Source organism: Anas platyrhynchos, chromosome 1, assembly GCF_047663525.1.
Source record: "Anas platyrhynchos isolate ZD024472 breed Pekin duck chromosome 1, IASCAAS_PekinDuck_T2T, whole genome shotgun sequence".
NCBI lineage: Eukaryota > Metazoa > Chordata > Aves > Anseriformes > Anatidae > Anas > Anas platyrhynchos.
Genome location: NC_092587.1, coordinates 53,924,111 through 53,945,176, shown reverse-complemented (window position 1 = coordinate 53,945,176; position 21,066 = coordinate 53,924,111). Strand labels below are relative to the sequence as shown.

General features: G+C 51.7%; 2 protein-coding genes and 2 long non-coding RNA genes across 5 annotated transcripts; 2 read left to right on the top strand and 2 right to left on the bottom strand.

Moving 5' to 3' along the window:
* Positions 1-464: 464 nt before the first annotated feature.
* LOC113842678 (uncharacterized) lies at positions 465-7,122 on the bottom strand. The gene is made up of 4 exons (XR_011809116.1): positions 6,923-7,122; positions 4,373-5,289; positions 2,188-3,773; positions 465-766 (listed from the first exon to the last, which is right to left on the bottom strand). It is a non-coding gene; the product is annotated as an uncharacterized lncRNA (long non-coding RNA).
* On the top strand, positions 6,234-6,558 carry MIURF (mitochondrial elongation factor 1 upstream open reading frame). Its single transcript, XM_072037427.1, has one exon. It carries the CDS (start codon positions 6,346-6,348, stop codon positions 6,556-6,558), a length of 213 nt encoding a protein of 70 aa, XP_071893528.1. The 5' UTR covers positions 6,234-6,345.
* Positions 6,578-15,282, top strand: MIEF1 (mitochondrial elongation factor 1). 2 transcript variants are annotated; one of them, XM_005028306.4, is made up of 5 exons: positions 6,578-6,717; positions 7,739-7,887; positions 8,002-8,182; positions 10,030-10,292; positions 11,352-15,282. In XM_005028306.4, exons 2-5 carry the CDS (start codon positions 7,744-7,746, stop codon positions 12,156-12,158), a joined length of 1,395 nt encoding a protein of 464 aa, XP_005028363.4. In that variant the 5' UTR covers positions 6,578-6,717; positions 7,739-7,743; the 3' UTR covers positions 12,159-15,282. The 2 variants fall into 2 exon arrangements, with proteins under 2 accessions (XP_005028363.4, XP_071893524.1); XM_072037423.1 differs by lacking the exon at positions 6,578-6,717 and adding an exon at positions 7,247-7,400.
* Positions 14,358-19,520, bottom strand: LOC140002463 (uncharacterized). The gene is made up of 2 exons (XR_011809127.1): positions 19,351-19,520; positions 14,358-18,860 (listed from the first exon to the last, which is right to left on the bottom strand). It is a non-coding gene; the product is annotated as an uncharacterized lncRNA (long non-coding RNA).
* Positions 19,521-21,066: the final 1,546 nt, after the last annotated feature.

The following is a 21,066-nucleotide window of genomic DNA, read 5'->3' as shown; positions in this document are numbered from 1 at the left end:
CGAACCAGGAACGTGCAGCGTGTCCTGCAGGATTTCGGTGCCCTGACAGATGTTGTACAGGGAGAAAGACGCACCGTGGAGGGGCTCTGGTGTACCCTGCCTGGAAATGAGCCGCTCCCCAAATTCTCAGGGATGCCCAGTGCCTATGGCGGGCGCCCTGCAGAGCTGCTTGGCGGGGAGGCGTGCTGCGGCAGCCCCTCCGTCTGGCTGGCTCCCGATCGATGCCTGCAGCAGAGGTTTGCTGATCGGGGGGACAGACAAGCTGTTTCTAAACACCAGGGTGCTTGGAAACAAAATGACTTCAATATAAACTTACAGCATCATTGAAAGAGCTGGAAAGGGGATACCAATGCCTGGCTTGCTGGCTGTTTGTTTTTGTTGCTTGGATACATTTGTTCCCTGTGTAAGGGCAAAGCTTAATACGCTGTTTAACAGGGACAGTTAATTTTTAATTATTGGTCTGCCCTTTTTTTTTTTTCTTTTTTTTTTTTTTTTCTCTAAGCCTCGCTGCTTTAGCAGCTGAGCTGGGGCCACAGCCGGGTCTCATCAGCCAGCCTTCAGCCGGGAGCAAGCTTTGCAGGGCTTTGCTCTCTCCCTGCAAAACAGCCTCCAGGGAGCTGAGCAAAACTGTCCCGTCCAGGGAAAGGGCTCCGGGTCCCTAAAGCAAGAGGCTGACATGATGGCTGTAAGGCGCTGGTGCTGGGGAGAGGAGAGGAGAGGGGCTGGGCTGCAGGCCAGGCTGCCACGGGCTTTGCCTTTGAGGCATCTGCAGGGAGAAGCACAGCAGTGAGAGGGGAAAAGGATCAGCCCCTTCCAGCAAATGTTTGGGCCATTACTGTAAGCATCTCTGAGAAGTCCAAACACAGACGTTTACTTGGAATTGAGGAAAATTGGGAATCTTGACATTTTTAACATTTTTTTTTTTAAGCAAAGTGAAGAGAGAGAAATTTGTCCTTAGTGTTGTTTGAAACACATCGTAGTTACGTAAAAAAAAATGCAAATCTTTCAAGGCCATATCACTCCTCGCCCTGCCAAATGAAATAAAAAATAAAAACCCATTGTTTTACTTCTGCTTATGTTTCCTGTGCCTTATGGCTTGAACCATGAATCCCTTGGCTGAAATCCATTCCAGTAACAATTTAATTTGGGAGCCACGCTTCACCTTTCTAAAAATAAGGAAAACTGAGAAGAGCAACTAAGCTGTGACGAATAAAGAGATAAAATAATATTCTCCAGGATCTCAATTTAAAGAAACTACGTTGCTCGGAGAATGCATAAAATCAAACATTATGAGCCTGCCTCGATGCAGCAAGCTCTTTCCTGGCACTTTAGCCCTCTTCTACAGTCTGGACCTTTTCCAAAGAGAGAGCAACAAATCATCAGTCATATCTTTTTTTCCCCAGACACTTACTAAGAACCAGGCACACATGCAAAAATAAAGGAATGTAGAAAACATCCACCCACTTCTGTTTGATTGTCAGTGTTTTTAAAGCATTTGGCTCAAACCCTTGCCCAGAACTGGACGTCAAACTGCTGCAAAACCCAAACCAGATAAATGTCCCTAAAAGGGACAGAAGTAAATCTAAGAACCTGGGAGTTAATGGGACAAAAATATATGGTAGGTGCCTGAAATAAAAGGAAGGAGAGAAGCAGCGTGGAACAGCAGCGTTGCCCTTCTCAGGCTGTGCACGCGTGTGGCAGTCCCCTTAGATGAGCCAAAACCCCAGAATTGTGCTGGGAGGACCTCACCACAGCATGCATGGGGTTGAAGGGTGCAGAAAGGTTGGGGTCAGTGTGTGCAACCCCACTTAGGGGCCAATGCCAGCGGCTGCGAGATCGCCACGGATGCTGCTGGTGCAGAAAGCTCACAAGGCCATCAGATTAATGCAAAATTGTACAGCTTACAGCGCTCACAAAAGCAGGATCTCCGAACAGCTCCGGAAACCTGCTGCGGCACACAGCTGGTGCATGGCAAAATAATTGGGAGAGAAATCCTACTAGCCAGGGAATTAATAATAATAATAAAAAAAAGGCCCCAGCAAAGCCAGCCGCGGGGAAACGCGGCTGAAGGAACACAAGTCGTGCTGAGCTTAGAACAAAGGTATGCACGGACCAATTGTAAAAATACTCCAGCAGCATTTTTAACTTGTTAAAAACGGGGGTTAAAGCCGAGCCATTGGCACAGACCTCAGAGCGGTGGCAGCTCGGTGGCTGCTTGCGTGTCCCCTCCCCAGGCTGTGGGGCTGGAGGTTGAGAACCTGAAAAGCTCCACTTCGGAAGCAGCTGGGCTGTGAACTTTTCCTGCCATCCTCCTGGCAAAAACATACCCCCGGGGTTCCTCCCCGGAGCGGCCGGTTGCCCTGCCAAGCTGTGGCTAAAGCCTGGGTCTGGGCTGCGCATCAGGAACGTCCCTCGGGAAGTGACTGCGGCGTCCTGGCCGCCTCTCCTCCCTCAGCACCTGGTTCCTTCTTGGTGTGTTTGTTCAACATCAAAGCTGCTGGGTTCGGAGGAAAGAAGCTATCAGCGACAGCCCCAGCCATCCTCTGCTCCTGGCATGCCACAGGAGCGGGAGTGAGATATTATTTCTGCTCTCTTATCAACAGGTTCCCATTTTTTTGCCTTTTTTTTTTTTTTTAGGGCCTGATCTGGCACAAATGCTGTTATTGCGTGCAATTGCTCAAGTAACGAACTAGGGGCACAATAAAAGAGAGAACCGTTGAGCTGTTCCAAGGCCTCTTTACGAGCCGATATGAAGGATGTTAAGCCCAAGCTCAGATGGCCTTGGCAAGTCGCTACCCATCTTCCCGCTTGTATTTAGGGATTGCTTGCTGGCTCGTATCAGAGCCCAGCCTTCTGTTGCCACGTGCAGTCTTTCTGGGGAGAAAAACCCACGCTGCAGCCCCGCTCCAGGACATTATTTGCCGCTCCACGGGTGCCGCTGTCACGGCGTGAGCAGCAGGACCTGTTGCAAGCATGAGAAGAGGCTCCCGGGGGAGGCTGGGGGGGGATATCTGTGTTTTACACCTCGGTAACAACACAGGTTATTGTGCCCCGTAGCCCATGCTGCCTTTGATACATCACAAGCTCACTTAGTCATCTGGGAAAACAAAGGTCATGATTGTTCTCCGGGCGTACGGCGAAGGTGTGCTCCCTGCTCTCGGCCCACACCACAGGGAGTAAATCCTCATTGCAGGGATGCAGGCTCGGAGGTGAAGGGGCCCCCAGCCCGCTGTGGGGCACCCCACATTCCCCACAGCTCTGTGAGGGGAGAAGAAGGGCAGAAAGGGCACGTTGGGCAGTCCCTGTGTGGCTTTGCAGGCAGTGGGAGGATTCAGGGGCCTGCACGTCCCGTCAGGGCAGCACAAATCCACCCACACCATGGGGCCGCGGGGGGAGCGAGCGGTGGGGTCAGCGGAGGAGCCGTCCGGGTTGGGAAGCACCGCGGGGGATGTTGCTTCACCGTCTGCAGGCAGAGTTCGAGTTCACAACCCCGGCACCTCGCCAGCGGGCAGGCGCTCGTGTGGGTGAAGGGAAAGCGACGGCCGGGGGTGGCTCTGCCTCTCCCCTTCGCCAGGCCGGAGGGGCACGGTGAATGTGATGGGGTTACGGGGAGCACTCTGTGGGATGTGGGTGCTGCTTGCAACGAGGTGCCGGAGGGCACGGCGAGCCCCGGGGTGCTGGGGAGGCCGGAGGCAGGCTGAGCAGCGCGGCCGGAGGAGTCCACAATGCACGCACGCAGCTGCTGGCGAGGAGCCCGGGAGCTGGCGAGCGGCCTGGGGGGAAAAAAAAAAATGAACAAAACACTAAAACAGGCGCAACCGAAGGGGGCCAGGATGGGGAGGGGCGCTTATGGAGGCCCCAAGTCCTCAGCTCCTGTGTCGGGAAGGCACGGGGAGCCCCCAAAATTGAGCGTTTTGCACACCCCAAGCAACTCAAAGCAAGGAGCTGGCACCTCGGGGGGAGGAGGTCTTACTCCCGTGTGCCACGGTCACCCTTTTGCTTTCACGTTTATCCTTCACAGCAGATGCAGGTGGCTCTCAGAGGAAGCACAGCTTGAAATCTTCCCTGGGGAATCCTCCCCATGTGCTGGCACAAGGCCTGAGCACAGCCGGGCCCACGCACGGCCCCGGCATGGGTCAGGATGCCCTGGGGGAGTGTGAGGTGCATGGGGCCCAGGGAGTGAAGGATTGGGGAACAGGGCTCGGATGGGCCATGTGGTGACACTCAGAGCATCAGGAGCACCAAAGCTCTCCCCACTGTTCACCCTCACACAGCCCGATCCCGTCTGTAACCCATCCGGGGGCTGCTGCACACAGCTGTGGATGTTTCCATCCAGACTTTGGAGTTTCAAGGACTGGGCTTATCATCGCACCTGTGCAGGGGCTACCGAGCCCTGCTGCGAGAAGCAGAGCTTTTCTGTGGATCAACAACCCAAGGGGGAGACGGGAAGGGTTCAAAGATCGGTTTTCATTCTGGCAAAAGGTTAAGGGTAGGGAATATGGACGCTGCCTCCGAGGTCCCGGATAGCTCGGCGTAGGAACGGCTAATCTGGAAAGAAAGATGAGCAATATGCTAAAAAATTTTTAAGAGATGACTCAAAGCTATAGACTCTTGAGGAGATCAGAAAGGACTGTAAATAAAATGCAAATGTGGTAAACGGGCAACAACACGCATTTGCCAAGGTTTGCCTTGGTGCATGCCAAGGAAGAAAAGACCGAAAAGGCTGCAACACAAGATTTATAAAGCTCCAGCTTGTCTCTAGCAACTGGGGAGAGGGTCTGAATATCCCACAAACCCTGGCTCTGGGAGTGGATGCAGGTTAAAAAAATGATAATAATAAAATAAAAAAGTAAAAAAAAAATAATAAAATCAAATATTAGCAGGCAGAGAAAGAAGAAGGGGAGAATAGCATTCAAAATATGATAATGCTGTTATGTAAATCAGCAGTGTGGCCTCTCTGGGAATACTGTCTGCAGTTCAAGCAAGCCTTTCTCGGAAAGGGCTGATTAGGGGCATGGTGAACCCGCTTGCAAAGAGAGCTCAAAAGCGATTCGGGGCTGTTTATCTCGGGAAGGAAATGAACAAGGGGAGATTGGCACGGAGCGAGGCGGTCCGGGGCTTCTGCTTTTCTTCCCGTCGAATTCAATCGCTGTCATATCTGGTGTCACCGGGATGGTGCGGGGTGATGCGGCTCTCCTCTGTCACACGCAGCTTGATCTTTCTCTCCCCCTCTGCCCCAGGGGAGGCAAGGCGTTACGGAGCTACATCCCGTGTGTCTGTTTCACTAGGCTGCAGGGAGAAGATGGCCGAGGAGGCAGAATTAGTCCCCAGAGTAGGTTTGGAGTGGAGAAAGGAAGGATGGGAAAGGGGGATTAGCACCCAGAAAAGGGGGATTTGCCCCTGAAAAGGGGGGATTTGCACCCAGAAAAGGGGGATTTGTGTCTGGAAAAGGGGGATTTGCACCCAGAAAAAGGAGGATTAGCACCCAGAAAAAGGGGGATTTGCACCCAGAAAAGGGGGATTTGCCCCCGGAAAAGAGGGATTTGCACTCAGAAAAGGGGGATTTGTGCCTGGAAAATGGGGGTTAGCCCCCAGAAGAGGGGGGTTTTGGCCCTGGAAAGGGGGATTTGTGCCTTGAAAAGGGGGATTAGTCCTGCAAAATGGGGATTTACCCCTGGAAAAGGGGGATTTGCAAATGGAAAAAAGGGGACTTGCACCCAGAAAAGATGGGTTTGCACCCAGAAAAGAGGGATTTGCCCTGGAAAAGGGGGGATTGCACACGGAAAAGGGGGGATTAGCACCCAGGAAAGGGGGATTTGCACCCAAAAAAGGGGGATTTGCCTCTGGAAAAGGGGGATTTGCACCCAGACAGGGGTCCTGCTCTGGGGACTCTCCCCCCACCTCCCCAGGAGCCCGGCAGGTGCTGCTGCCCTGCGTAATTCAAACACCCAGAGTGCGCCGCGGCGTTTAATACCAACAAAACCACAGAGCCTGAATTTGATGATTTATTCTATAAATCTTCTGTCAAACCATTCCCAGCCCAAACTGAGCCCCGGCGGGTGGCGCTGCGTGCGCTTCCTCCTCCCGGCCAGCAGGCGGCGCTGTGGGGGCGCCACCGCCCCCTTCCCTCTCACCACCCCCTCCCCGCCTCCGGTCCGCCAGGGGGCGCCATCTTCGGGGGCCGCTCCCTCCCCTCTCTATGGTACCGGAAGCGCCGCCATGTTGCCGCCCCCCCCCCGGTGCTGAGGCAGGAGGGAGGCGGCGCGGCCGCGCTGAGGCCCCCGCCGGGAGGAGCCGGCCCCGAGCCCCCCGCCCCGGCCCCGCGGCTCCCCTCAGGCACTCCCCATGGCCGCGTGGTCGCGGGAGGCCGTCCTCAGCCTCTACCGGGCCCTGCTGCGGCGGGGCCGGGCGCTGCGCTACACCGACCGCGATCTGTACCGGGCCGCCGTCCGCGCCGAGTTCCGCCGCCACCGCGGGCTGCAGCGGCCGGAGGACAGGGAGCGGCAGCTGGAGAAGGGGCAGGCTTTCCTGCGGAGCGGGCTGGGGGGGCTGCGCTAAGCCTCCCGGACGCTCCCGAGGCTCCTCCTGCCCCCCCCACGGCCTTTAATTGCCAAATTGGGCCCCGTTGGTTAATGCGTCCTGCCCGCCGCCGCCCTCACGGAGCCCCGAAGGTCCCGCCAGGACTCCTGTGCCCTGTGCAAATGCTGTAGGTCACAGGTAGGCCGCTCCAGCCCTAGGTTTTGTATTAATAATACACTTAGCTTTGTGCACGCCTCTGGTTTTGTGCCCTGGGTTGAAGACTGATCGTATTCCTTGCCTGTTGAGGCAGGAACAGCCTCTCTCCCACTGTAACTTGCTCCTAGACTAACACAAAGGTGGCTTTAAACCACCCAGGCTCTGAAGCGTTTTCTTAGAAACCTACCTTGAGTCAACACTGGAAGAGTTTTCTGTCATCTTCCTTCAATTTCAGCGAATATCCGCCCAGCATAGCATGTTTTACACGTGTAGACAGCCGCGGAAACTCTCCGCATTTAAAAATCAAGGTCAGAGGTTAAATAGGAACAGAAGGAAACCAACGTGCATACGTAGGGAGGCGTTAATGTTCGTGTTATGCATAGTTTGCATGGAAATCAACCCCGCCAGGCTTGAGGGCAGGAATAAACGTCAGGGAAGTGAGGAAGTTGTTCCCGTCGCGGGGCGCTGTGGTTTCTGATGTTGACTCTTGGGTGGCTTTGGAATATCTGGGAGCAGCCTTTGTCCAAAAACGATCTCTTGGGAAGATCCTGGTCCCTACGTCGCCACGTTTGAGTGCAAAGTTAAAGCATTGGGTAGAGAATGAGAAAATAAACGTGTAAAAAGGCCATGGTTTGGCTGGGACGCGCCAATTGGAAGGAAAAGATGTAAGTGGTCGTAGAGCTCGACAAAATATATAGGATTTCGTTGCAAAGCTGAAGTAAACGTTGCTTTCTTAAAAAAAGCATTAGGTGAAGGCATAATTAAATCTGCTGAAAGGATGAGAGGCCACGTCAAATTTGGGCTGTTTCTCTTTGGGTCATAAGCAGCACTGAAAGCCATGAAACGCTGCTGTTGTGCTGTGTCTAGGGGGAAGATAAGGGCTGGAGGGGATGCAGGGTTAGGGGATCGCGTCCTCTGGCTCCCTACGAAGACCCTAAGACCAACAGATGTGGGTGGTTTTTTTGGGTTTTCCTGTTCTGACCTGTTTTTATTACATTTCCAGGTGAGATGGCAGGCGCTGGGCAGCGCAAAGGCAAGAAGGACGACAATGGCATTGGCACGGCCATCGACTTCGTGCTGTCCAACGCCCGCCTCGTGCTGGGTGTGGGGGGAGCGGCGATGCTGGGCATCGCCACGCTGGCCGTCAAACGGGTGAGTGTGCTGGAAAGGAGGAGTGGGAAACCCAAACGTGCAGGGTGTTGGCACTAGGAGGGGGTGAAACGCAGACCTTAGCGGCTGAAATTGTGCCTGGGGGTGTTGTTTCAGATGTACGACCGGGCAATCAGCGCTCCCAGCAGCCCCACGCGCTTGAGCCAGTCGGGGAAGAGGAGCTGGGAAGAGCCCAACTGGCTGGGGTCCTCCTCGCGCCTGCTGACCCAGGACATGAAGACCAACCTCAGCCGCTCCCTGCAGACCCTTCCCACCGACCATTCGGCCGCAGACACAGGTACGGAGCAGTGAGGCACTCCCGCCTTGCAGAATCATCCCTAAAACCCCGTTATTCATTCAAAACAGCACAGGAGAAGAGAATTTAATGTCTAGCTCAGTATTTTGATATTTTAAGACAGTCTATCGATAGTTTCAACTATTAGAGTCAGTCTTGGAACTGGTGAACCACAGTCATCTGTTGGCGCTCCTCGTTTCTCTCATGATTTCATGGATTTAAGTTTTACCGTCCCTCAGATCTCCTCTTTCAAGCTGAGTACTTACCTGTGCCGTCTTTCCTCATAAAAATCCATTCCTTGAAGCTCTTTGTTGCTTTTCTTTGGACCGTTCCAGTGTGTCTGCTTCTTTTTAAAGAGGGGAGTATTCAGATGGCGAATAACTAGCAATTTATAACCGTATTCCCTATATTATTTCTATCATTTTCCTAATAATTCTTGTAACACTTTGCCTTTTTAGGACTGCTTATGAAGCAGTACTGCTCACCAAGCGTTCCTCAGGCTAAAGAGAGGGACTTGTGGTTGTCTTTCAGAGTGTGATAATAAGTAATTTAGAGTCCATCAGCGTTTTTTATATGTTTGTGGTGTTTGTTTTTTTCTTGATGGTTTTATTTTCCAACCCCTGGTCATTTGGGGAGATTTACACTTGGAGAGTTAAAGGATTGAGGCATAAAACGTTTGATAATACTGTTTTGTGTTCTTGGCTTGAAAATAAGTTAAAAATCAAGACAGAAAAATACATTCTTTCATGAACAGCCAATAAAACCTGGTTCCTTATAGTTTGTTGGCTGTTTGCTTTTCACACAAACCCTGAGACCTGACCAAAAGACCCCAGTGGGATGAGAAACAGCAGCTGCGGAGTCTGGGTGAGACGGATCTGTGCGCTGCTCGCTCAGGCATCCTGCACGTGCTGCGTGGTGGCCGCGTGCCTGTTGCTGAACAAATGCACGGCAGCTGCCTTAACACCGCTGGTCTGGGGGTGTCTCCCACAGCCGCCAAGTTCCACAGGCCTTCCGAGGACTTAGGGTCTTGTATATCTGTAATTCTTCCTTAATTCTTGTTAATAACTTCTGAATTTTTAGGTCCATGTTAAGAGAAGCTTGATAGGAAGCCCTGGCTCATTTCTGTAGGAAACCAGCCTGGAAAAGAGGGCGTTGGAGATGCTGCAGGTTAGCTTGATATGCACACAGCAGCATAAAGCACTGTGTTGCTGTTCTACGCATAAATGTGCTCTCTGCTGTTTGCTCAGTTAAAGTTTGAGGCAGGTTTTCATTAGGGCTGTGATTGCCGGAGCTCTGCTGGCCCCAAGATCCATCATCCTGCCATCCTGCCACGTGCTGATTGAGGTCCTGACAACTATTTTATTTCCAGATGGCGTGATCGTCTCAGATCTCTTACCCTACTTAGAACCAGGTTTTGTTGATAATTTGTACAAAGCCATCATAATGTGCAGAACTTAATGAGGTAGGGATGGCTGTTTAAGGCTGTTCTACTGGTCTGCTGGTCTGGCATCATGTTAAAAGCAGCTGAATTTTTGATGAAATGGAGCTGAGGAACTGCCCACATAGCCATTAACGTTACTTCGTTGTACACGATGCGAGCGTTAGTCTCATCCTGGCTAAATTTCAAACCTAATAACTTGTTTTCATCCCACTTGATTCTCATAGTAGCTTTTTTCAACGATTTTCAACGTCCCCCTTTTGACTGATAACCACGTAAAGCTTGCAAAATGCCTGCTGGAAGCTTTTTGAGACCTCAGAGGCCGCGCTTCTGCACTGTGAGACTTTTTTTTTTTGCGTGTCACGCTGAAACACCGCGGTGAAACAATCCACGTTTCCCTTCTGCCTTGCAGACTTTTTCCGACCCGCCAAGCCCAAGCCATCTGCCAAGAGGAGCCAAGCGGAGCTGAAAAAATCCCGCCTTCGCCTGTCTCTGCAAGAAAAACTCTTCGCCTATTACCGGAGGAAGGTGGCGATCCCAGCAGAGGAGCAGGCCCGGGCCAAGCAAGCAGCCGTGGACATCTGCGCCGAGCTGCGCAGCTTCCTCCGCGCCAAGCTGCCGGACATGCCCCTGCGTGACATGTACCTCAGCGGCAGCCTGTATGACGACCTACAGGTAATTCCTGGGGCCTCGTGACGGGGCGTTATTCAGCCGGCTGGCGAGGCGGGGGCATTTTGGGCGTCCCTGCTGGCGCTGCTGCCTCAGCACAGCATTCCTCTGGAGTGAGGCTCTCGGTGGTGCAGAACCGGGCATTGATTTCTGCAGTGCTGTTCGAGCAGACCTGACCAGGATGTCTGGATTTGTCTGCCAAGCATTTGCTTTTTGCTGGCTTGTTTCTCTGAGTTATCTTCCTCCTTTCCTTCTCCATCTTCTCTTCCTCTACCTGTGTTTCTCCTACCACTTTTCCACCTGTTTTCTCTCTGTCCCTTCTGTCTCCTTCCAAAGACGTGCTACTCCCTTAGAACTTCTGCCTATTCATGTAGGTCTTCCCTACTCTTTTTTTAACACATGACAGACCAGATTGGGCAGCAGTGCCTGCTGCATATCTCCCTGAGGGAAAGATGCCGGTGGCTATAGGGAGTGATTCAGAGGCACGCTTTTTTGCTTTGAGTCACAGCTCTGGAATGGAGCGTGGAACGCGGAGTGAAACTGAGATCTGGGGTCTTAATCACCTTAGTGAAAAGGGATCTTTAACGACCTTTTTCTGAGCAGTGTGGCAGACCAGGTGAGGGCAGTACCTGGTTGTAGAATGGGATAATTAAACCGTGGCAACTTAGGCTTGTCTGGAAACCTCGTGCTCTGCCTCCAGTTTTAAACTATCACACGGTGTTGCTGTGTCCCGGGCCAGCTCCATCTCAGAACTTAGAGCACTAAGAGGCAAAATTATTCTGCATGCAGTCCATGGCAGGTCCTGAAGTGTTCAAAGATCTCAAAATAGCAATGTAAGCGTTAGCTTGTGTTGTGCCTTGGCCTTATCCCACTGCTGATGGGAAGCAGGCCTTCAGAAACGCCTTTTGGCAACGGGAGGCTGTGAATCCCGTGCAGAGAGGAGAGAGAGGCAGCTGAATCCCTATTCCAAGTTCCTTTGAGCAGAAGGCTGTCTAAAAGGCAGTGAGTGGAGCTGAGTGCAGCGAGGGCAGGCTTGTTCTTACCGACTTTTCTCTTTTGTGAAAGGTAGTGACAGCTGACCACATCCAGCTCATCGTCCCTCTCATGCTGGAGCAGAACCTGTGGTCGTGCATCCCCGGGGAGGACACGATCATGAACATTCCTGGCTTCTACCTGGTGCGTCGGGAAAACCCGGAGTACTTTCCCCGTGGGAGCAGCTACTGGGACCGCTGCGTGGTGGGAGGTTACCTCTCCCCCAAAGCTGTGGCGGAGACTTTTGAGAAAGTCGTAGCTGGCTCCATCAACTGGCCGGCCATCGGGACACTCTTGGACTACGTCATCCGTCCGGCGGCTCCCCCGGCGGATTTGACGCTGGAAGTGCAGTACGACCCCGAGCGGCACCTTTTTATCGACTTCCTTCCCTCCCTGACGCTGGGGGACATCACCCTCGTGGCCAAACCCCATCGGCTGGCCCGCAACGACAACCTGTGGCGACTGAGCCTGCGGCCGGCCGAAACGGCTCGCCTGCGGGCCTTGGACCAGCGCGATTCCGGCTGCCGCTGCGTGTGCCTGAAGATCTTCAAAGCGGTCTGCAAGTCGAACCCGGCCCTGGCTCACCTCACCGCCAGCCAGCTCACCAACGTCATCCTGCACCTGGCCCAGGAGGAGCCCGACTGGTCGCAGGACGTGCTGGCCGACCGCTTCCTGCAGGCGCTGAAGGGGCTGATCCGCTACCTGGAGGCGGGCGTCCTCCCCAGCGCCCTGAACCCCAAGGTGAACTTGTTTTCCGAGCTCACCCCGGAAGAAGTGGATGAATTGGGCTACACCCTCTACAGCTCGCTCTCCGAGCCAGAGGTCTTGCTGCAGACGTAACGGGGGGCCTTACCCGGGGAAACGCTGCTAGGGGTTTAGCCGAGGTGGACTTGGATGACTGCGAAATGTGTCTCCTCCACTTCTCTCTCTCTCTCTCTCTCTCTGTCTCCTTTTGGTTCGTTATGATTTCCTGCTGTGGAGTTGGTGCTCCCGCTGGATTTCTTGGTGCTACCGGTCCATTTCCACCGTCTCTGCCCCGACAGGTACCCATTGGCTAGGGAAAAGAGGCTGAAACTGCAGCCCTAAGATCTCTGCATAAATTCTGCTGACACTCGAGTATCTACAAAAACAAAAAAAACCACATTAACTATGCACCTCTTTCTCCTGTAGTGTGCTCACTGCAGCGAGTCCATTCTGGTCTGAAGAAGGTGGAAGTGGGCTGGTGAATCCAGTGACAACTTCAGCAGACTTGCACTGAGGTCCTTTCCTTCCCTCCAGCCTGATTTTTGTCCTCACGTTTCTTTCTCTCGGCTGTACCACGCTGTCTCACTTTCCTCCTTTTTTTCTTTTCTTTTGTTTTTTGGTCACTTTGACCCAGTCACGCAGGGCAGACTGAATGAGATGTTCCGGATAGGGCTGCGTGTTGTGTTTCTGACTGAAATAACGATTACACTGACAGGATTTAGCGCTGTAGCACTTGGAAGAGGGCAATGCCCGTGGCTCCTGCCCTACAAAACCTCATCCCTTGTGATCTGGGTGCAGGAGTAAGGCCCGGGGCTTGTCCAATCTGCTGCAACAACCACCAGTGGGGGCACTTCTCACTGATGCTGTCGCAGGGGAGGGAGAAGCTTTTGTGGTCTGGCTGTGCGAGGAAGCTGAAGGAGCAGGGCTTGCTGTTCCTGCTCAGCCAGACCTGCTGGGCGCTGCTGCTGGGAATGGCCCTGTGGGAAGGGAAAACTGCTCCTCAGGTGTCCTAAAGGAAGAGAGGCTCCTCAGGGGGAGGGCTGGGGGAGGCAGGTGGGAGCAGGGGCTTTCTTCTCCTCTTTTCCCTGAGGTTGTTCTGGTTTCTAGGAGGTGGAAGCAGCGTGCCTCACACGGTTTTCTAATGAGCACGCATCAGCCAGGTTCCATAGGTCAGTAAAGCCAACAGGACTGACCTGCTGTCACCAGAAAGGCTCTGCTCCTTGTGCTGGCATGAGGCCGCCTTCCCCCTTCCTCATTCCCTGTGGGCATCCCAAATGGTGCTCTCAGCCTTGGGTACAGAAACACAGCTGCTTTTACCTGCTTTTCCCCAGCTTCAGCAGCTTTTTCCTCTCGCTGTCCAGCCTCCCTAGCCAAGAGAGGCCAAGTTTGGAGGGAGCAAGTACCTTTTTCTCTTCCATTCCTCTCAGGACTCACTCCCCTTTGCCAGGGAGCTTTCAAGGTGAGTTTCAGGAGTGGAAGCACGGAGGGGAGTCTTCAGCCATCATTTTCTTTCCAGAGGCAGTGCTGGTGAGGTGAGGGGGGGAGCATCTTTCCCGGACAATCCGTCCATTTTAGCCGGCGTGTCAGGTGGTTACGTTTTAAATTATTTAATCCTCAGCGCACCGGTACCTTCTAGACTGCCAGGTGCGTACTTCAAAGCGTGTGTGTGTGTGTGTATATACAGTCCGTAGTGTATAAAAGGTTAACAGGAATTCCGTTTGTATGATTTTGTGTTCTGTAAGTTTGGCAGCAGTCACTGTTGGTCAGTTGTTGATTGCTCTTCACTCTGGTTCCCCTATTTTTCCCCCCTCCTCCTTTCCCTGCCCTCCGCTGCCTTTCTGATGTCAGCCTTCCTACCCTAAAAGCAGACAGATGAGACTTGGGGCCCGCGGGCCACTTGGGGAAATTCCCCTTTCTCCTAATTACTTGAAGGTCAACGAAAATATTAAAATCTCGGGGTTGTCAGGAGTTCCCCTTAGGTTCACTTCCTCGGTGTGATCTCACCCCTCACTTGGTGCTGACTCCAGTGCTGTGGTCTTCATGCAGGGTTGAGTAGCAGCATGGTTCGGAATGATCAAAACTGTAGATAAAAAAAAGAGAGAAATAAGCAGGAGGAAGCCACTGTCTTGAGCTGGCTTAAGCACAGTTGCCACAAACATATCTGTTGATCAATTTTTTTACACGAACGCTTTTACTTCTTCCTGGCAACCTAATGAATTAATATTTTATGGCCATTTCTTGCTGCTATCGAGCTCAATTTGTGTATCAAATGGAGACTGAAGCTGCCTTTTTGCCTTTTCTGTAGACTTTGCTCCATTTCACTTGAATCACTTCTTCCCTTTTGGGTTTTTCCCCGCTCTGAGCTAGCCACAAGCCCGTTGTTCTGGGGAGGGGAACGCTCCCTTCCTGCAGGCAGCCGCCGCAGGGGGCAACAGCTGCTGTGGCAGCCTCAGCAAAGGCCAAAGACGTCTGGGGTCACAGGGACACTGCAACCAGGAGCGTTGCCAGAGCAGGGGCAGGCACGAGGAGGCAGGGAGGAAGGAGCAGGGCGGCTATGCAAGAAATTCACACTCGTGCTGCACCCAGCTTGTGCAGGGACGTTGTGGAGCCTTTGGAACTGGCACCTTTCAGTATTAAATGCAGTACGGAGGTCGGCACGGAGCCACGAGGGCTGGCTTAGAGGTGGCTTCCTGCCTCGTCGCAGCTGCAGCACGGAGCAGGAGGACCTGAAGATGAATGTGAGAAGGGCAGCTCCCGGCCACCTTGCTGGCCGAGCAGCTCGGAGACAAATTGATTGTAAGAGGCCCAGGGCGCGCGTTGCCTGCTCGCTGCCCGGGCTCCGGGAATGCTGTGGTGTGTTCTGGTGTAACTTGACTCACACGAGCTTTCCACGAAACCATCCTCTTGTTCCCTGTAACCGCAGGGCGAGGACCAACTCGCTCGGCAGTGGGTTTTCGCCGCTGCCGAGCTCCACCACTAATCCTTTTGACTCGGACTGATTTCTTTTCAAGTGTTCAAAAGCAATGATGGCACCAAGAGGCTGCTCTCTGCCTCCTGGCACGCCGCCCTCGCTCCGAGCGTGTGGGTACCCGCAGTGTGAAGTGAAGAGATGATGCCCCGTCTCTCCCAGGCCAGCAGGCTGTAAAAGGGGAAAGTCTCAAGTGCATGGTCTGTGACACGAGTGCGTGAAATTCGGAAATAAAATGACTTTCCACGGTAACCTGCTTGTCCCTGGTGTTTATGAGCAGCGCGGTGCCTCTCTGCTTTGCTCCGGGTGCAGGGGAGGGGCAGCACCTTGCTGCTGACACAGTCCTGCACCACGTGGGTGCTCGGGGCCCCTTGCTGATTCACTGCTTCCCCTCTGCAGCTCGGGGCGCTCGGCAGCGTTCGCACCGGTCACAAGACGAGGCGTAATTACGGTGCTCTGCCTCCCCTCCTTTCCCTGACAGCTTTCCCTCACACGCCCGGGCAGGCACCCGCGCTTGGTGCGGCTCCCCAGACTTCACAGGCTTCCGCGCCTCTTTTGATACCGACTTTCCTGCGCAGGCTGCCCCCGCCCTTGCTCCCTGGCACCTCTGTTTCTACATGCCAAATGAGTTCTTGTCTCATCCTGGCATCGGCCTCGAGGCGCTGAGGAAGCTGCTGTGCTGCGGTCTGGCATGCTCGCAGCAAAACCCAGTTGTGTGTGCCTGCTTTTGGGGAAGCTTTCGACACGAAGAAAAGCACCAAGCGCTGGATCCCAGCTCCTTAATTCTCAGAAGACTTGCTAAAGTCAAGACATCCCGTGAGACTCGTTTTAATGAGGACTCAGCAATTAACATTTAACTAGCTTGGAGGGTGTATTATGTTAGAAAGGGAGTCTCCATCTCTAACATTATTTTTCCTGATGCCTCCTCGTATTTTCTTTACCTTTAATCAGTTCTGTGCTAGAAACACAGGTGAGATCGAGCTTATTTCACATTGTAAGGACACTTATGGGAACGGCTAAAACAAGCAGCCCTGTGGAAGCTGTGCCAGGCATGACACCGCTCGCACTAATGCCCCTGGAAAGCTTGGAGCTTGCAACATATGCTTAAGGGATGTAGCAGTTTGCACCTTTGCATAAAAGCTGTCCTGGCATGAAGAGCGAGGAAAGATCAAAAGGTAGGGGGTTGTTTCATGGAGAGAAGAAATAATTGCGAGGAGTCATGATCATTATTTCACGTATGCAACTGGCTGCTGCTGCGAAGAGAGCAGAAATGGTTCTCCAGGCTGCAAAGACTCCGCTTCCCTTTTGTTCTTAGCCTAAGGAACAAACAGTGCAGGAGAGGGAATTTCGGAAAAAGCACAATGTTTTGGGCGCTTCGTTATATAACCACAGTCCTGTCCTGGAAATGCGTGTAGCCAAATTTACATTTCACCTTTTTTTTAATCTCTTCATTTAAAAAAAAATAAATTCCAGCCTGCCTGTTCCGTAACAAATCTTAAGCTGGGGGTAGAGAGAGCAACCATACCTCAAGTGTTGAACTGCGTGATGAATGCTGTCCTCCCCATAGCCCCTCTCCCCCCATAATCACTTCTGTGTTTTTTTTTAGGGTTTACTTTAATATTCCAAACTCCCGAAAAGTTTCAAACAGCTGCTGCTTTTTTGAATTAGCTTCATGGAAAAAAAAAGGGGGAGCCTCTTCCAAAGGAGGAGTCTCTCTTCCAAGTCAGCTGAAATCTCTTGGCCCACTGCCCGCGCTAGGTATGACTGAATGGCTCCAGCATGGCTCGCTCCATCTGGGGCTGGATCTAGAGATGTGCGAGCTTTACGCACAGATGCAGAGCAAGCAAGAGAAGGGAGAGTCTCCCTCCCACCAGTGAAATCTGGCTTTGGCTTCCAGCCCTCACAGGACTGCTGCAGTCTAGACGCTTGGGGAACTGTTTGAGGTATCTGGATTTTTTCTTCTTCGCCCTTGTCAGGCCAAGTTTTGCGATCCGAGGGATTCGAGAAATGTTCCCCCTCCCTTTTTTTTTTCTCTTTTATATTTTTATTTTTAAAGATTCAAAACCATCTTAAAATAGCTCTCATCTAACGAGTGTGCCCTCTACACCGTCAGGGATTGCGTGGTGTGGAGGTTTTATTAGCGTGCTCCGAGAAGGACAGCATTATTCACAAGTCACTGAGCCAGAAATGCGGCGGGGAGCAGGCTAATAATATCCTTACAGTATGTGATCCTGGGGAATAACCTTGCAAGTGGGAAGACTAAAGAGGGTAGTCGGACCAAAGGGTAAGGACGGGAAGATCTGAAATCAGTCCATCTGTAGAAAGCATTCTTGTCATGTTACAGAGAGCAGGAGATGGAGTTTGGCGTGTGGAACTCAAAACTTTTCATCATCTTAAGCTTTACAAAGTACTCACGCAGAAGTCAGTCCTGAACAAAATCACTTTGAGCACACTAAAAGCCACGATTGATTTTTATTTTGCTGCCCTGGTTCAATTTCCCCGGCTCCAGTGGCTAAGTAGCTCTTTGATCTGTCTATTAACACTCAGTGCTAAGCTTCTCGGGGGAAGAATATATATATATATATGTATAAAATCTATCCATATTCTTCACGAAAAGCCTTCTCTCTACAAATAATGGGAAAAAGCCACTTGCTCGCATTCTCTGGGGTTTGTTTTTGCTTTTCTTTTTTTTTTTTTTTTTTTTAAGGCAATGGTTCCCTCAGCTTCAACATCCTTCATTGTAGAATCGCTGCTGTTGCACAGAAGCCAAGGCAGCAGTGATATACTGCCCCATTAAATGTCCCACTCTAATGATCCCGGTCCTATAAGACTTTCTTGTCTCATTCTGCTCGGCGTTGCAAATGACAGAGGTGTGACAGGCGACAGACGGAAGGGCACAGATGGCAGATGATGGAGTGTGCTGGCTCTTTACCTGTCCCGCGACAGACATTGCTTCAAAACTCGTAGTGCTCTAGCAGGCTCCTTCCCTCCATCCTCATCCATCCCCTTTATTTTTATTGTTTTACAATTTGTCATTGCTTTCTCACATCAGTCTCACTCACACTGCTATCCCAGCCACACTGACATCTAATATTTTCTCTCTCCTCTCCTATAAACAAATGTATCTATTGAAATAGATTAAAGTTTGTTGCTTAATTCCAGCCACCAAGCAGCTGCTGCCTACAAGCAGTGGAAAAATATTGCTAAATACTATCTGCAAGCGTTCCCTGTGGAGCTGGGGAGCTACAGCCTCAACACTGATTTATCCCCAGATGAGTTTCAGAGCTTCACCTGCTCTACCTGGTTTGTCGGGGCTCCTGCTCAAGCTACCTGAGAGCTTCAGAGACAAAGAGACCTCACACGCACATGAGGCATCCCCAGGATCCTGTTTTATCTCATTTATAAGGTACATCCACTTACAGCCTCTCTTCCTGGCCTTTCAAGACCCTCTGAAGTCACCCAAAGTTGAAAACAAATCCCCAGACCGAGCACACAGAACACGGTGTGGCATTACCAGCCTTTCATCAGGCAGCCTCCCTGCTGAGCAGAGAGGCCGGTGTAACTCAAGCTCAGGGAACTTTTCCACATGCTTCAGGAAGCTGCTAGTTTAGGTGCAGGCTTCAGGAGAGCCAGGTAATTGCTGTGGGGCTGATGCAGCCAGGAGTCCTCACTGTGACGAGTTTAAGGGACACTGAGACGGAGAAAGCCGAACCTGCTGAAGTGGTGTTGGGCTGTGAGCTCACCCACAGGCGTCTGTGGCTGTCTGAGATGCTGCAGCCTCATCATCTCTACCGGATTTTCAGGCCTCGGCTCCTGCTAACTTTGCACTGCTAGGAAAAAAAAAAAAAAATAATAATTTGCATTGCCACTCTCCTTTTCATCCTTTTGCACAGGACACCTGGCACACGTGTGGCTTCAGCAGACGCTAGCGATGGACAGCAGGCACCTTCACTTTGAGGGGCACTGAGTGCACGCACATCTGCTCCAGGTCTGCAGGAACTACGGCCCTGTGAAGAACAAGGGTTGTCAGGAGATATGTTTCTGGTCTTTTATTGTTTGGACAACTGGAAGGCTTTCGTTTGTGTGCTAAACTGCTCCCATATGTGCTAATACACACGAGGGATTATTCTTCACCCCCGAATCCTTTCATCGTAATAAAACACGTCTGGAAGATGAGAAAACCAAAAAATCCCCCGATGGTCTGAACAAAAGGCAGCTCCCTCCCCCCGCCACACATATTTTTCGCTAAACATCATTTTCAACCAGTTGTAGCTTCGCTCAGGAAATTCATGCTCGGGCAAGTTACAAGTTAAAACTTACCTCCCTCTTAGCAGGATTTGCACAATGTTTTTGCTTGTGGCAGCTGGCCACAGCCTGGCTGATTCCGAGTAGCTCAGCCTCTGGAGAGCCATATTTTGCGAGCTATCAGCATGTGCTTGGCATGCCCACGTTTGCTCGGTAAGAAAAATGTAGGTGGACAACCAGGATTGTTTCCATATCCGTCTAAAATAATTGAACTGTAAGTTGCAAATGTAACTTGCAGATTTAATCCTTTTTTTTTTTTTTTATTAGTCTCATTTCTAATGTCAGTGATATTTACATAACAGGGTGGAAACATACGGAAAGCGAGGAGGTGGCTGAGCAATGAATGATTTATTAGCGGTTCCATTTGGTGCTCTGGTCCAAAACAAACGAGGCACGGCATATGGCTAACTTATTTCTTGTTTGTATGTAATAAAAGATGGACACTAATACCTCCCAGCTTGATCTTTAATCACATATATTTGCTTCTCAATCTAGTTTTAAAGTGGAACATCTATAAAGTGATCCCTGAAGAGTTTACAATGGGAATCCAGCAGAAACGATCCTTCGGATATCTCTTTGTGCCGTGTGAGGAGGGAAGCAACGAAGCGCTGTGAATTAGCCCGAGCTGTAGAGATTGTAGGTAATTCTCCCTTGAAATCTCGCAGAATTTCTAGGCGCTTTGCCTCGTTCCTCCCTTGTGTTTCCCTCAGCACTTCTGTCTCCTGTAAAAATTCCTGCTGGCCTCTGGAAACTCTGCTTTTTGAAGTGCAGAGTAAGGTTGCAAGCCCGGGTTTTGCTTCCTGTTGTCCTGCCCATCTGATGGACACTTCAAAGGCCAGAAATTATCACAAGAATCCCCTCCGGGACTTGCCCTCACACTCATCCTCCTGGGAAGCAGGCAACACCCCCTCCTCCCCAGCCACCCCAGCAGGGCCCAGGGCCAGCCCAAAGCTCATCTGCCCATTCCCTGGGGTGTGAGACCCAAAGCCACCCGCCCAGTGCCCCCATGGGGTCGTGCACCCTCCTGGTGCGGTGTCTGCAAGCCCTTCTGGCTGTCCCAGCGCTCCAGGAAGGAGCAAACACCTCCATCTCCATTATTTTTGCTGGCTGCCTCCGTGGCCTGGTAATTCATGTCCCCTGTGCCCCCCCTGCCTTGCTTCCCTGCGATGCTGTGCCGGGAGTGCGTCCCTGAGCATCGTATACAGATGGGCGAGACTGTGCGAGGAGATGTCACTATGGAAACATTTACGTCTGCCCTGCCTTCTGCATGCTTAACAGCTGAGCGTTCGGCATGTTTAGCTCCTGTATATCTGCTGATAGAAGAAAACCTCTTTTCCTTTGCAATGTTAGCTCAGAAAGAAAGAAATGAAAAGAAACGAAAGAGAGAGAGAGAGAGAGAGAGAGAGAGAGAGAGAGAGAGAGAGAGAGAGAGAAAGAAAGAAAGAAAGAAAGAAAGAAAGAAAGAAAGAAAGAAAGAAAGAAAGACCCCATATATTATCTTTACATCTCAAAGAAGGAGCAGCATGAGTGGAGGAGTATCCGTTTCCCACCTCCTGGTGCTTTCTGCAATGCTGCATTTATCTGGGCATTTCATCACTCCCCAGCAAGGTCACTTTGGCCTCTACCCTGCTGTGAGCTCTGCGTGAGCATCTCCTTTTGCCTGCGGCTGTCCCCTTGCTTCTGGATAAGGATGGTTCTGACTTATTGCAGGAGCTCTCTTTGCTGAGATAT